This window comes from Eptatretus burgeri, chromosome 10, assembly GCF_056783735.1.
Source record: "Eptatretus burgeri isolate ZD-2024b chromosome 10, Ebu_testis_v1, whole genome shotgun sequence".
Lineage (NCBI taxonomy): Eukaryota > Metazoa > Chordata > Myxini > Myxiniformes > Myxinidae > Eptatretus > Eptatretus burgeri.
In genome coordinates this window covers 97,880,827-97,894,192 of record NC_140970.1, presented here as the reverse complement: position 1 = coordinate 97,894,192, position 13,366 = coordinate 97,880,827, and the positions used below count along the sequence as shown (strand labels likewise).

General features: G+C 44.3%; 1 protein-coding gene and 1 long non-coding RNA gene across 9 annotated transcripts in view; both read right to left on the bottom strand.

Annotated features, from left to right (window-relative positions):
- The window catches only part of LOC147019222 (uncharacterized), a 131,651-nt gene that overhangs the window by 102,564 nt on the left and 15,721 nt on the right, over positions 1–13,366 (bottom strand). The window lies entirely within an intron of this gene.
- LOC147019223 (ubiquitin carboxyl-terminal hydrolase 2-like) overlaps positions 1–13,366 on the bottom strand; it is a 32,648-nt gene that overhangs the window by 7,459 nt on the left and 11,823 nt on the right. For 6 of the 8 annotated variants that reach the window (XR_015062691.1, XR_015062690.1, XM_085899548.1 and 3 more), the window contains exons 2-6: positions 12,813–13,222; positions 5,992–6,119; positions 3,580–3,715; positions 3,210–3,373; positions 2,068–2,220 (exon numbers count right to left, since the gene is read on the bottom strand). Coding sequence is in view for 6 of the 8 variants with exons in the window: in XM_085899548.1 (XP_085755674.1) it covers positions 2,068–2,220; positions 3,210–3,373; positions 3,580–3,715; positions 5,992–6,119; positions 12,813–13,222 (991 nt within the window). In the remaining 2 variants the exon portion in view is untranslated. The remainder of the gene's footprint in view (positions 1–2,067; positions 2,221–3,209; positions 3,374–3,579; positions 3,716–5,991; positions 6,120–12,812; positions 13,223–13,366) is intronic. The other 2 variants (XM_085899550.1, XM_085899549.1) reach the window with 1 other exon arrangement.

Genomic DNA, 13,366 nt, shown 5'->3' with positions numbered 1-13,366 from the left:
ACTGTTGCCGCAGGGAGACTACAGTAGATCCCAGAAGTGCATGAAGACTCTGTTTGAATGAACATCGATGGGACAGGAAGACTGATCTCTTGCACACTCATGAACATTGAGAGTGACCTTCTGCGCCAGCTGTCCATTGATGAAATTGTGGATGACTTTGCCAGTCAGAAGGTGCGTCGAGTCAATATGACAAAGTGAACTTCCCACATAGCAGCAGCATGATCTTGTGTATCTGATAATTTTATAAACATCGTTCCACCTGATGTATATTATATTGTTATTTGCAAAATTTTCCAACCCCTCCCCCACTCTGTCGACTCTGTACTCTCTGCTCTCTGTCGCTCTCTGCTCTCCACCTTCTCCTACTTCTCACCCAAAATTTTTGGTAAATACGACGACTAATTGTTCTGTCGGCGAAGCGACGGGCCGGCTCTGTGAGTTAATATCTTCTTCTTCTTTCGGCTGCTCCCGTTAGGGGTCGCCACAGCGGATCATCCGTATGATCCGCATAGTGATTTGGCACATGTTTTACGCCGGATGCCCTTCCTGACGCAACCCTGGTCGCCTCTTACGACACAGGGATATAGTACACCTATTTTAACCGGGGTATACACCGGCCCAGTATACTGGTACTCATTTCGCCGACCTCGGAAGGATGACAGGCTGAGTCAACCCCCTGGTGTATTAATTCAGTGGCCCAACGGGGCTTGAACTCAGGACCTTTTGGATCCCAAGCCGCTGCCCTAACCACTGCGCCAACACCAGGCTCTGTGAGTTAATATGTCAATTTAAATTATTCCATGGACTTTAAAATGTCAATTGCGTTGTTCTTCTGGTTTCACTCATAAACAAAGCTCGAAGCTACTTATACTGACCACTGTGAAATGGTGGTGCAACATCGGGTGGCATTGGTTCAATTTGTACAACGACAGAGTAAAATATCCTGGTTGTGAAATAAAATTTGGCATCAACATTATTCATGCCTGTTCTCCCGTCATTTCAAAAGTGAATGCTGAGGTTTTCAAAGGCAACATGGGAAGTGGCCGCCGTAAAGGGGAGACACACGAACGCACGGACAGACACTATGGTTTGCAACTTATCAAAAATAATTTCTATTCCAAGGCCAAATAACTTCAACACAGAAAGAGATCATTCAGCAAATCCAGCCTGTACAATGGTTGCCAACATATGAGGAGAGGAGAGGAGGAGATTGGGACCATACTCTGTGCAGAGCATTGGTGCTGCTTTAGCAATCTCCTTGGCTATTGGGCACAATCCTGGACGGGTCGCCACTCCGACACAGTATACCAGCATGCTGGCACTCATTTTGCCGACCTCGGAAGGATGACAGGTCGAGTTAACACCACCTGGTATTAATTTAACAGCTGAATAGGATTTGAACTCAGGACCTCAGGATCCAAACCCCACCACCCGAACCATTAAGCCAACAACAAGCATAACATTTGACAGTAGTTCCGGTATGTGCTCTATCCTTTGTAAATGTTTGACATCAAGCAAGGAAGCACCACACACCATTTTGAAGCCTTTGATTTTGCGAAATATTTAGCCGGGGTTGAAACACCGACCACCTCAACTCAGAGCGGACGCTCCAAGTGGAACGAATTACATCATCGAGTCCACCGAGAATTAAATTTGAGGTTATTTTGAACCTTTGAAGTTTATTATTCAACGTTCTTTTCAGGTGACAATGCCAAATGGAGGCGTTTCTATCATTAAATGACGACTTTGCACCGCAAGCTTTCTTCAAAGAGTTTTTTTCATATCGGCCACTGTTATAAAGAATGCAGACATGGTTTGTTCAACTTGGTGATAAACCGAGGGTCATATCTTCACGCAATGTTCAACAAACCAATTCCATGTTGTGTTTATATGTTTAAAATGTATCTAGTTTGTCATCATGCTCTTTTTCTGGTTGAATATTTAGCTTTGAATGCGTGCTCAGCTTTTCAAGCACAGTGGCCACCAGAAACGGGAATAAGATGAACCCACTGACAGACACCACGGTTCCCATGATGTAATTGATGAAGGGTGGAAATTCATAGTTACACTGTCAGGAAGATGGAGCAAGTCGATATTGCAGTGGCACGGAGGAACCTGGTTCAGTTCTTCATGGAGTTTATCAAGAATGACCATCAGACATTCTTGGGCATCATGTTGCTCCCCATCATTGAAGTCAGGGGCCACCTTGCACATCGCCTCCTGTTATGAACAAGGGATTGAATGGACACATGATGTTGAACAGGTGGAGCTTATAATTGTTGATGGAATAAGTAATATTTTAATCAATGCCATGTTTTGTACATTAATCTGTATGAATCTGTTATAAATTTGGAACTTTTAATCTGATCACAATGAATATCGAGAACAAGGAAAGATTGCAAACCCTCGTCCAGACTTGTTCCGTGTGGTTTTATGGTACGTATTCTGTGGACGTTCTCACATTCCAATTGTACATACTTTATAGACGTACTCACATTATAATTGCACACACTTTCTCGTTGCACTTGGTTGAAAAAAAAGAGAATGTGTCCGACAGGCTACCACGAGGTGGTGATGGTGGCCAACGTTAGCACATTCTGTGCAGAGAAACAGACAAACGAACAAATGAAAAATCACTCACAGAGCGACACTTGGCAAAATGAAATGGCACTCCACAGAGCGCAGACCTCCGCCAGGCTAAAGAGTTTACGTTTCGTATCCCACTGATAGCCCAGATCTGGATCCCGACCTGAACTAAAATCAAGACTCTTCATCCTTGTCACACACCCAATGTGTCCACCAAGTTTTGACCGAATCCGTCCATAACTTCTTGAGATATCATTCATGCTACATATAGTTTTTGGCCCTATCTCTCAATGGTGAAGAATCACTTGAAAAATTCTCGTATCCGGATCCATATTAGGATTCAGATCTTCATTAAAATTGTGCATTGCTCTTTTAGGTCGGTCACTTATACACAAAAAAATTCAGAATGATTGCCTGAAAACTGTGGCCAAAAATCGTGGGAGACACAGACAGACAGACAAACAGACAAACGCTGCAGATCAACATACTTGGCAAAAATTTTTTTGCAAAGTTTCAAAGAAACAAACACATGGAACCAAATGCAATCCCCTCCACTTTGGTGAAGGTAATAAGATTACTTGTCGGTGAAAGTGAATGAAAAAACAAAAGGATTCCGAGCTCACCATAAAGTACACTGGATTAACAAAGTAGTCTGTCTTTTTCTTGTTGGTGAACAATTTCAGGACTTTACCATCAACAGAGAACTTTTCCTTGTTCCAAATGGCCGTGAGGAGTTGACTGAAGAACTTTGTTAGGTTTCCAAAGTCATCACTGTCAAAGTTCATTCCTGCCGGAGGAATGACAAAAGAGGACAGTGAAAGGAAGAGCAGACAACGAGGTTTCCTGATCTTGTTCAGACCTTGCTGTTGTGCTGGGTTTGCTGTGTCACTGGGATCACTGATGAAAAACACCAATCTCCACTCAAATACATTTCAAACTCCACATTGTTGTGAAGAGAAACAAGGGCAAGACCCTGCTTGGTGATGAACTTACCAATAAAGTAGGCCAGCACATCCGGAGTATTGGCCAAACACTGGACCACACAATTCAAGTAGCACAACAGGAACGGATTTTTCAGGCCAATGAAACCGACGGGATAACGGAAGATGTCATCTTTCATGGATTGATGCTGCAATGCAGAGAGAGGGAGGATAGAAAGAAGGTTGAGTGGAGTGACATTATACATTTATTGTCCTCATTCCCAACACAAGCACAAACTTCATTGTCCTTCCTCTGACAACTGTTTTCTTGTCTATTCCCAACACATTCTACATGTTGTATGGCTGTCACCAAAGATAATTCATTTTTGTGAATACATAATCAAGGCTCGTACAAGAGTAGAATGAGTACACTGAACGGATCAGGACACAGAGGGACAAAAGGAACATATGAGAGGACGAAGGATTTAGGATTGAGGAAATTTCTAAGAACGAAGGATTCGGGTGTGTTCGAGAGGGAAGAAAAGATCATGGTTTTGGATTGGGGATGATCTGAGATGGTGGTGAACAGCTGTCCTGAAGACGTGGTGGGAAGATTTAAGATAATGTGGAAGTTGGTTCGTGAGGTGGGAGAAAAGAGGCACAAATGAGTGGTGGTGAGCAGTGATCCTGGAATGTGGGTAATTTAATCAGAATGGGGTTGGTGGTTTAATGGACCGTGTTTGCCCTGCAGAATCCTCGAGGGACAAAGCACGGAAGGAGCAGAGGGTGCAAGACCAGAGAGGACACGGTAGAAGAGAGAGAGAGAGAGAGAGAGAGAGAGAGAGAGAGAGAGAGAGAGAGAGAGAGAGAGAGAGAGAGAGAGAGAGAGAGAGAGAGAGAGAGAGAGAGCAATGACCTGTGTGTGATGGCGTGGTGATAGACCGTGACACTCCGCTTCATCGTGGGAGATTCCAATAACCTTGAAGGTCTTGGGATCTCCCGTGTCAAGGTGAGCAAGGTCTGTGGCAGGGGAGCCAGGCAGAGGAGAGAGCATTACTCCATTAAGCTGTGGAAGGAAGGACTTTCGACGACAGAGGATGCCGAGTCGGCAGCTCGCTTTGCACCGCAACTTTGAAATGTGGTTTGCCCAAGAAAGATCATAGCTGATAATGAGACCCAGGAGTTTGAATGACCAAACTTCTTCAAGATGATTGTTAAGAAAGTAGATAAGGGGAGGGGGGGTTGGATTGCCAGACTCCTTTCTGAAAGAGATGGAGAGAGTGTGAGAATTGTCAGGATTTTTAGAAATATTCCAATAAAGTAGGCCAGCACATCCAGAGTATTGGCCAAACACTGGACCACAGAAGTCCAGCCAGAGTCAAGTGTTTGACCAGCTTGTGATTTTCTCATGGTCTGAAGAGATTGAAGAGGTTGCAGCTTGCCTTTATGAAGGATGAAGGATGTCACGGCAGAGGGTGGAGTCAACAGAAAACAAATAAAGAACATTTTCAAGAGTCAGAGAGATCATTACTGAAGATCAGGAATAGGACTGGACCCTGAACACTGCCTTGGGACACTCCAGTCTTGACAGGGAGAGGAGATGAAAAGATTCCGGGAAGAGCCACAACTTGGCTACGAGAGCAGAGGAAGTCAGTAAGCCATGTGTGGAGTTGGCCTTGGATGCCAGAGGAAGATAGTTTGGAAAGTAAGGCAGGATGCCAGACTGTACTAAAAGCACAAGATTTGTCCAGAGAGACGGCCCTGATCTCACGTCTGACATTGAGGGTCTCTGTCCATTGTTGGATGAGTAAAAACAGCAAGTCCAAGGTGAAGTGACCTCATCTGCAACAAATTTGTGATGATGAGGTTGTTGGAGAAAAGAAAGAATTTCATATCAACTGAGATTGTGGATTCCATGACCTTGATGGTGATTAGAAGTAAGATGAGAAGTCTGCAGTTAAGGGGATCAGTTTTCCACCTTTTTTATGGAATGCAGTGTTGTTGGTGGATTTCGAAGCAGATGAAAGATGACCCAGAGTAAATGATATGGTGAAAATGGCAGATGGAGGATGGGGGAAGAGCAGCAGAGCAGGATTTTAGGACACATGAGATGATGCCATTGGGTCCCATTGCAGAGCCAGAGTCGAGGGTTGAACAACCTTCTCCACCTTCTCAGGTGCAAAAGACACAGAGTACAAGCAGTTGGGGACGATAGGGAAGGATGGGTACCGAGTGTGAGGGGCTGGAGATGCAAAATTTGGAAGCAAACACAGAATTGAGGCATTCAGCCTTCTCACAAGCAGAGATAGCTGTGGTGACATTTGAAGTGAGGAAAGGAATTGGGGGGTGGAGGGGGGGAGCATCCACCAGATACAGACGCAACAAGACACCACCAGCTTTTAGAGGAGGGAGACAAGTTTGAAACTGTTCACTTTGAAATTACAACTGTTATCTTGATTTTAATGAAAACATAATCATCTAATACCTTTGGCACGTCCACCCTGATCTTGACCTTTTCACCTGGCTCATCACATACATCACAGGCACCTGGGATCTGCATGTTTTCTTTCCCAGCAGGTTCTTCGTTATCATTACACACATCTTGACCGTCACCTGCGGATATCAACAACTGTTTCAGGCAAACATTATGTGGAAAAAAAATGGTTCACAGAAGTTTTCCATTGCCAGGATAACAATGACGGTCCCGGTGGGTGTGGAACACTGATCTTCACGTGTTGTGGTCGAACCCATCATCAATTTAAACTTGATATCTGCAGCACAACTTTCCCTTGATCCAGTGACGGCCATATCTTTTTGTGACCACCGCATGACCTTGACCTTCAACATTTATGGATGGAGTGTAAAAGAATAAAACGTGTCTCCATCGACAATCCACACATGAAACTTAACATTATTAAAATCGGAGGAAAATTATTCAAGTTCTGATCAAAAAGGTGTTTTTCATTAATTCGGTCACAATGCAAAAAAAGTAGGTCAAGGACACAAATCAAATACCAGGTGTACAACTTCGGTGCAGGTACACTGTGATGATGTAATAATATCTTGGAAGGCCAAGTGGTCTTAGTGATGCCGTATTCTCAAAATTGAGCGATGACAAAAACAAGTTTATTTTTTTAAGACCACCATGTGAACTTGACCTTTAACCCGGAGCGACACGATGTAAATTAAATGTAAATGTGACTCCTTGTGGAGTCGAGGCGAGCTGGGGATGGCAATTTCGTTCTGAACAGACAAACCTAAATTGAGGTTTTGTGAAACATGTTTGAATATTCATAATTGTGTCACGAACTTAAAAATAGGTCAAGGTCAAAAAACTCCCATGTCACCCTGGCATACATTGTATTCCCATTGTTGATGTAAAATTTAATTCCCAAAGTCCCTGTCGGCTCCGAGATAAAGCTCAGACATTGATACAGTCCAGAGATTGGGAGTGTTGAGAGAGACGGAAGAATTGTATTTTCTTTTTCGAGATGGAGGTTTAGTTCTCCTCGGGGTGTAAGAAACTCTGTGGTAAAACACACAAATTGGGGTCTTGTATTGGAGAAACAAACCCCACAGGAGCAACAAACCTTCCCTGTGATACCGGAGGAGGCGGAAAGAAGAACAAACACCTCGTAGATTGTTGGTAGTTGTGGTGGAGATGAACTTACGGGATTCGTCATCAATCAAACTCCTATCAACCAGTTCGAGTCTACACTGGAGATAAGTTGTGTTAAACATCCATCGTTTTCCTCACCAAGGAAGTTCCAGGATCGTGAAGAGGGTTATAGTGCAGTCGCTTAACATGAAAACATTAATTTTTATGACAAAAATGTCAAACTTGGCATTCGGCTTCTTCAGACGATTAAATACAAATTTCGAAGGGGATCCCGGGCAAGAGATGTTTTTTGTGGTTTTTGAAAGCGAAAGAGAAATCACGCCGGGGCGACGTGATCGCGCCCAAATTGTGCTCCTTTTTCCCACTGGAGGATGTTACAACTTGCAACAAAATGGCGGCTTACGTGCGGGTAAGTTGGAAATTTGAACTTTCCTCGATCATTTTTGCTCAGAATAGGTGACTTACATGACTGTATCGTGACAGTTATCAGATTTCGCGAATTAATAAACATTCATTTTGATGGATTTGGAATAATCTGGTCACTCCTTCCATCCTGACAGGTATTGTGTTGCTTTTATCACCGACTGCTGCAGCCCACCGTGCCATCCATCATCAGTCGGTCTCCCCACACCCTCGGCCATGAATTTTAGGCTTGTTGCGGAGAACACTCCTCATGAAGTATTTTCTGAGAATAGCGTTTGTTTCTCCTACCTTATCACGCAAATTTAGTCTGGGTTTCTGACCAATTTCATGCCATGAAAATTACGTGGGCCTATCTACTGTCCGTCTGTTCGAAATCAAGTTGCTACCGTTTTACTTTTGTAAAATTTATCTCTGATGCTTTATTGACTTGGAAACTTTGCTGATGTAGATTTTAACCCTGTGCCAAATGAAGTCACAAAAGGCCTCCTGTTCAAAAATGCTTCATTGAAAGACTGTTTCACAAGCATCATGTTTAAATTTCACAATTTCCCTCTGCGTGAAGGCATAAGAAAATTTCAAAAAATTACTGAGCTTTTTTGAACAGGCGTTTTTCAACTTCATTTGGCACAATGTTAACATCTATGTTGGTGAAGTTTACAACTCAATCAGGTGAGGCATCATAGAGAAATAGGAAAAAAGTAAAAACGGTTGCAACTTGAACAGACAGTGCCGACTACGCCATACCTACTGTCCATTTGATTTATGCAAATTGCAAATTGCAGAGTCAAAATGGCGATGGGGCAGAAATTCTCAAATTCAGAGGTACTATTTGTGATCCAATGTGCAATTTTAGGGGCCATGAGTACCTTTTTCAAGAATTCTGGACCACTCCTACTATCCTGATAAAGATTCGCCTGGCTGTCGTTCAATTGACTCAGCAGTTTTTAGGTTATAACTAATTACATACCTGCATAATAATATAGCCTGGTGTTGGCGCAGTGGTTAGGGCAGTGGCTTGGGACCCAAAAGGTCCTGAGTTCAAGCACCTTTGGGACACTGAATAAATATATGGATATATATATATATATATATATATATATATATATATATATATATATATATATATATATATGTATGTATATATATATACACACACCAAGTCGAAAACACCAGGGTGTTGACTCAGCCTGCCATCCTCCTGAAGTCGGCGAAATGAGTACCAGTGTACTGGGTCGGTGTATACCCCGGTTAAAATAGGTGTACCATATCCCTGTGTGTCTTAAGAGGCGACCAGGGTTGCGTCAGGAAGGGCATCCGGGTTAAAAACCTATGCCAAATCATTATGCGGACAACAAAACGAATTTCCATACCGGATCGGTCGAGACCCGGGTTACCAACGACCGCCACCGGTACCGGTGGTCAGCAGGGTAGCAGTGGAAATTGTGCTACTGCTGGGCGAAGGAGGTGAAGGAGACGGGGAAGGCGAGTCCGGAGGCAGTGGGAGAGGGGGAACGGTAGAAGTGTGGAGGTGAGAGTTGGAACTCTGAATGTTGGGACGATGACTGGCAAAGGGCGAGAGTTGGCTGATATGATGGAGAGAAGAAAGGTGGACATACTGTGTGTACAAGAGACCAAGTGGATGGGGAGTAAGGCGAGGAGCATTGGAGGTGGTTTCAAACTGTTCTACTATGGTGTGGATGGGAGGAGAAATGGTGTCGGGGTAATCCTGAAGGAAGATCATGTCAAGAGGGTATTGGAGGTGAGGAGAGTGTCTGACCGAGTGATGAGTGTGAAGTTGGAAATTGAAGGGGTGATGATGAATGTCATCAGTGCATATGCCCCACATATGGGGTGTGAGATGGAGTATAAAGAAGATTTCTGGAGTGAGTTAGATGAAGTGGTGGAGAGTGTATCCAAGGATGAAAGAGTGGTGATTGGAGCAGATTTCAATGGGCATGTTGGGGAAGGGAATAAAGAGGATGAGGAGGTGATGGGTTGGTATGGTCTCAACAAGAGAAATGTGGAAGGGCAAATGGTGGTAGAGTTTGCAAAAAGAATGGAAATGGCGGTGGTAAATACGTATTTCAAGAAGAAGGAGGAACACAGGGTGACACACAAGAGTGGAGGAAAGTGCACACAGGTGGATTACATCTTAAGCAGGAGATGCAACCTGAAAGAGATAAGTGACTGTAAGGTGGTGGCAGGGGAGAGTGGAGCTCTACAGCATCGATTGGTGGTCTGTAGGATGACTTTGGAGGTGAGGTTGAGGAAGAGAGTGAGGGCTGAACCAAGGACCAGATGGTGGAAGCTGAAGGAGGAAGACCGTTGCGTGAAATTTAGGGAGGAGGTGAAACAGGCGTTGGATGGTGGTAAAGATGGGTGGGATGATTGGGCAACGACAGCAGAAGTTGTGAGGGTATATAAGACGGTAGTGAGACCAGCTATGTTGTATGGTTTGGAGGCGGTGGCACTAACAAAAAGACAGGAAGTGGAGCTGGAGGTGGCAGAGTTAAAGATGCTGCGATTCTCGTTGGGAGTGACGAGGATGGATAGGATAAGAAATGAGTATATCAGAGGGACAGCGCAATTAGGACGGTTTGGAGACAAAGTGAGAGAGGCGAGATTGAGATGGTTTGGACATGTGCACAGGAGGGAAGCGGAGTATATCGGGAGAAGGATGTTGAAGATGGAGCTGCCAGGCAGGAGGAGAAGAGGAAGGCCAAAGAAGAGGTTCATGGATATGGTGAGGGTGGACATGCGGGTGGTTGGAGTGTCAATGGAAGATGTGGAGGACAGAGCGAAATGGAGACGGTTGATCCGCTGTGGCGACCCCCAACGGGAGCAAGCCGAAAGAGGAAGAAGAAGAAGAAGAAGATAATGATTTTTATACCCCAAGATGTCATACCAAAGCTGAACAGTCAAAACAATAATTTTATGTCTTGTATGGTTCCAGTTACCGTTTACCTGGCTCAAATTCACAAGTAGCAATTGTCCTATTTTTGTGGAATGATCTCAGCTTGTTAAAATGTTTGTTATTCATTGAATTTATTTTTGTGTAACTATAAATTTCAGGTCCCTTCACCGGGAGCGTGTTTATCGCAAACTCCGTGGCCGATCACCTGGGCCATATATGCATCGTATGCCAGAGGGAGACAGCCGACGATCTAAGGTGTCCCTTAGATTCCAAATTTCACGTGGAGCCGTACTCCCAATATCTCCAAAACGTTGAACTATTTCGCCAGCTCAACGCGTTCCCCGTTGATGTCCAGTCCAGGAACAGCGGAACTGCAGAATGCTTTGTTACCAACCGTGCCAAGTGGCATAAGTCCAATGTATAACAACTTTCTACTCAATTACATCGTCAACATTAAATGTTTCCTCAACATTTCTTCTTTTCCAGGTGTCAACGTGATATCCATTGGAGGTGATCCCATGTCCGATTGTTCTCATGAAGAGGCTGACAGTCGGATGTTAGTTCATCTGATCGCTTCTCTGGACCATGGGTTTACCCAGATACAAGTACGCACAGTCGATAGTGATGTCGTCGGCATCCTGATTGGACAATTCCACAAGCTTCTGAGTCGCTGTCCGGATCTGGTTCTGTGGGTCGCCCTGCAGAATGGGAAAGAACTTCACGTACGAGAAAGTCAACGACATTTGTTCGGACCTTGGATATCGTGCGTCCCGGCGTCTACCAATATTCCACAGCTTGACCGGTTGTGACACCACGTCTGCCTTCGTGGGCATTGGTAAGAAGACGGAGTACAAGGTATGGATGGACTTTGAGGACGTGAATGATGCGTTCATGTTCATCTCCGATCACCCGTTCTGTAATCTTCACACAAATGAAGCTCCTTTCAAACTTATTGAGCAATACATAGTCAAGCTGTACGATCGATCCAGTCCCTTATCGTCGGTCAACCCCTGCAGAAAATATCTCTTCCATCATCACGATAAATCCTCGTTGGATCGAATTCCGCCCACACAGGTGAGCTCCAATATTTTTCAGGGTTTGAGAGGTTGACTGTAGAACCGGAAACGAATCCTCAATCAAAATTCTGTTTATCGAACCCTGAATTTTGGTTGAAGCACATGTTCTAATCCGAAACCTTGACTGCAGATTCCAGGATGCCTTGGATCAGCATCTGAAGCGGGCAGTCGATCAGACTGGAATATGGACAGGCAGCGAGACCACGCCATTACTTCCTTCGCCAGCAGAATTCAGGTGGTGCAAAGATGGGATTCGATGGTACCCGGTGTGGATTACACCACCGCAACGGTCGGCTGGTTACCAAGAACTTGTAAAATGTGGCTGCAAGAAGCTGTGCAGGACTTGTAAACACATGAAGTCCGATTTGCCATGCAGCGCCTTGTACAAGTGTCCATGCCATGTGTGAGGGAGACGAATTCACACACTGATGAACGGCGACATCCAATCAAACCCTCTCGATCACAGATACCAACGCTCGATGCATTTCATTTTAAATTTATTCAACAAGACAGAATACCTAGACATTATCTGAAAAATGCATAATGTAAAAAAAATGTTGTGTCAATAATTTTGTGACGTCCGTCACCGTTAAACCTGCGAGAAGTACTTTTTGTGAAATCTGGGGTTCGGTTGCCATGGCAACGACGAACAAAATCTGCTATAAAATCGTAATTTCAGATTTTTTTTTCCCAAGAAGTTCAGGATTCTACAAAGGTCAATATGGGGAAGTTTATGGGAAAATTAATTTCAAAAAAATTACAGTACAGACAATATAGACGTTGTTGTTGCCGTTCCCCCCGATATTAAGTTTCTCTCCATTTTAAAGCCATTTTGAACAAAATGCAATTTGGTGAAATGTGTTATCGTGAAATTTTATTGTATATCACGAGAAACGTTTAAACAGACGTTAAAATCGCCGTTTCATCAATATATACTCCTTTTATGTGGAGATGCTTGTCCTCCCCGACCCCACAATGGCGGCCATCTTGGAAAATGGCTGCCGAAGCCGAGTCATGAGGGGCCGACTCGGGCTCCCCTTGTAAAATCGTTCGGTATGGTCACAGGAAGTCGGATACCAAGTTTGGTACTTTTGTCACAAAAATAAATGTTCTGTCATGTTTTGGAGTGAAGCGATTCCACGATGAAACAAGTAATGATTCACGTCTCGACATCCAGTAAATTGAGGAAATATTCAGGAGATTCACGACTCGAGTGAAAAAGTAATTATCAACACAGTTTTACATGGAGAGAGGGAGAGAAAGGGTGTTTGTACTTTTGGATGAAGATGGTCGGAGGTAATCAAGCGATGCTGGAGATGGAGGAGGAGGAGGACACGGCGATGACGTGTTGGGGGGCGTGGTCTGTTGTGTAGGGGTGGGCATGGTCTGTTGTGTAGGGGTGGGCGTGGTCTGTTGTGTAGGGGTGGGCGTGGTCTGTTGTGTAGGGGTGGGCGTGGTCTGTTGCGGTGGTGTGGGCGTGGTTGCTTCTCCCTCCCGAACACCTTGCGGTGTTGATCCAGGTGTATCTTGTGTTTGGTTCGGAGAAGCAGGATCGACATTGGAAGATCCAACATGGTTTCTTCCCTTTGAAAGATCCTCCTCTCTCCGATTCCTTCGTCCCAACTGCCACCATTTTCTCGTCCGTTTCACCTTTGGTGGTTTCGTCACGTCAGGAACAGATGACCTGTGAATGGTGAACAAGAAAAAAAAAAACATTAAATGTTTCAACGATTAAATCACAGAGATAATCCTTTTATAACCTGGTTTACAGGACTCCGACCTCGTCTCAGGACACTATCCTCATGTTACAAACCTCTTCACACCCATT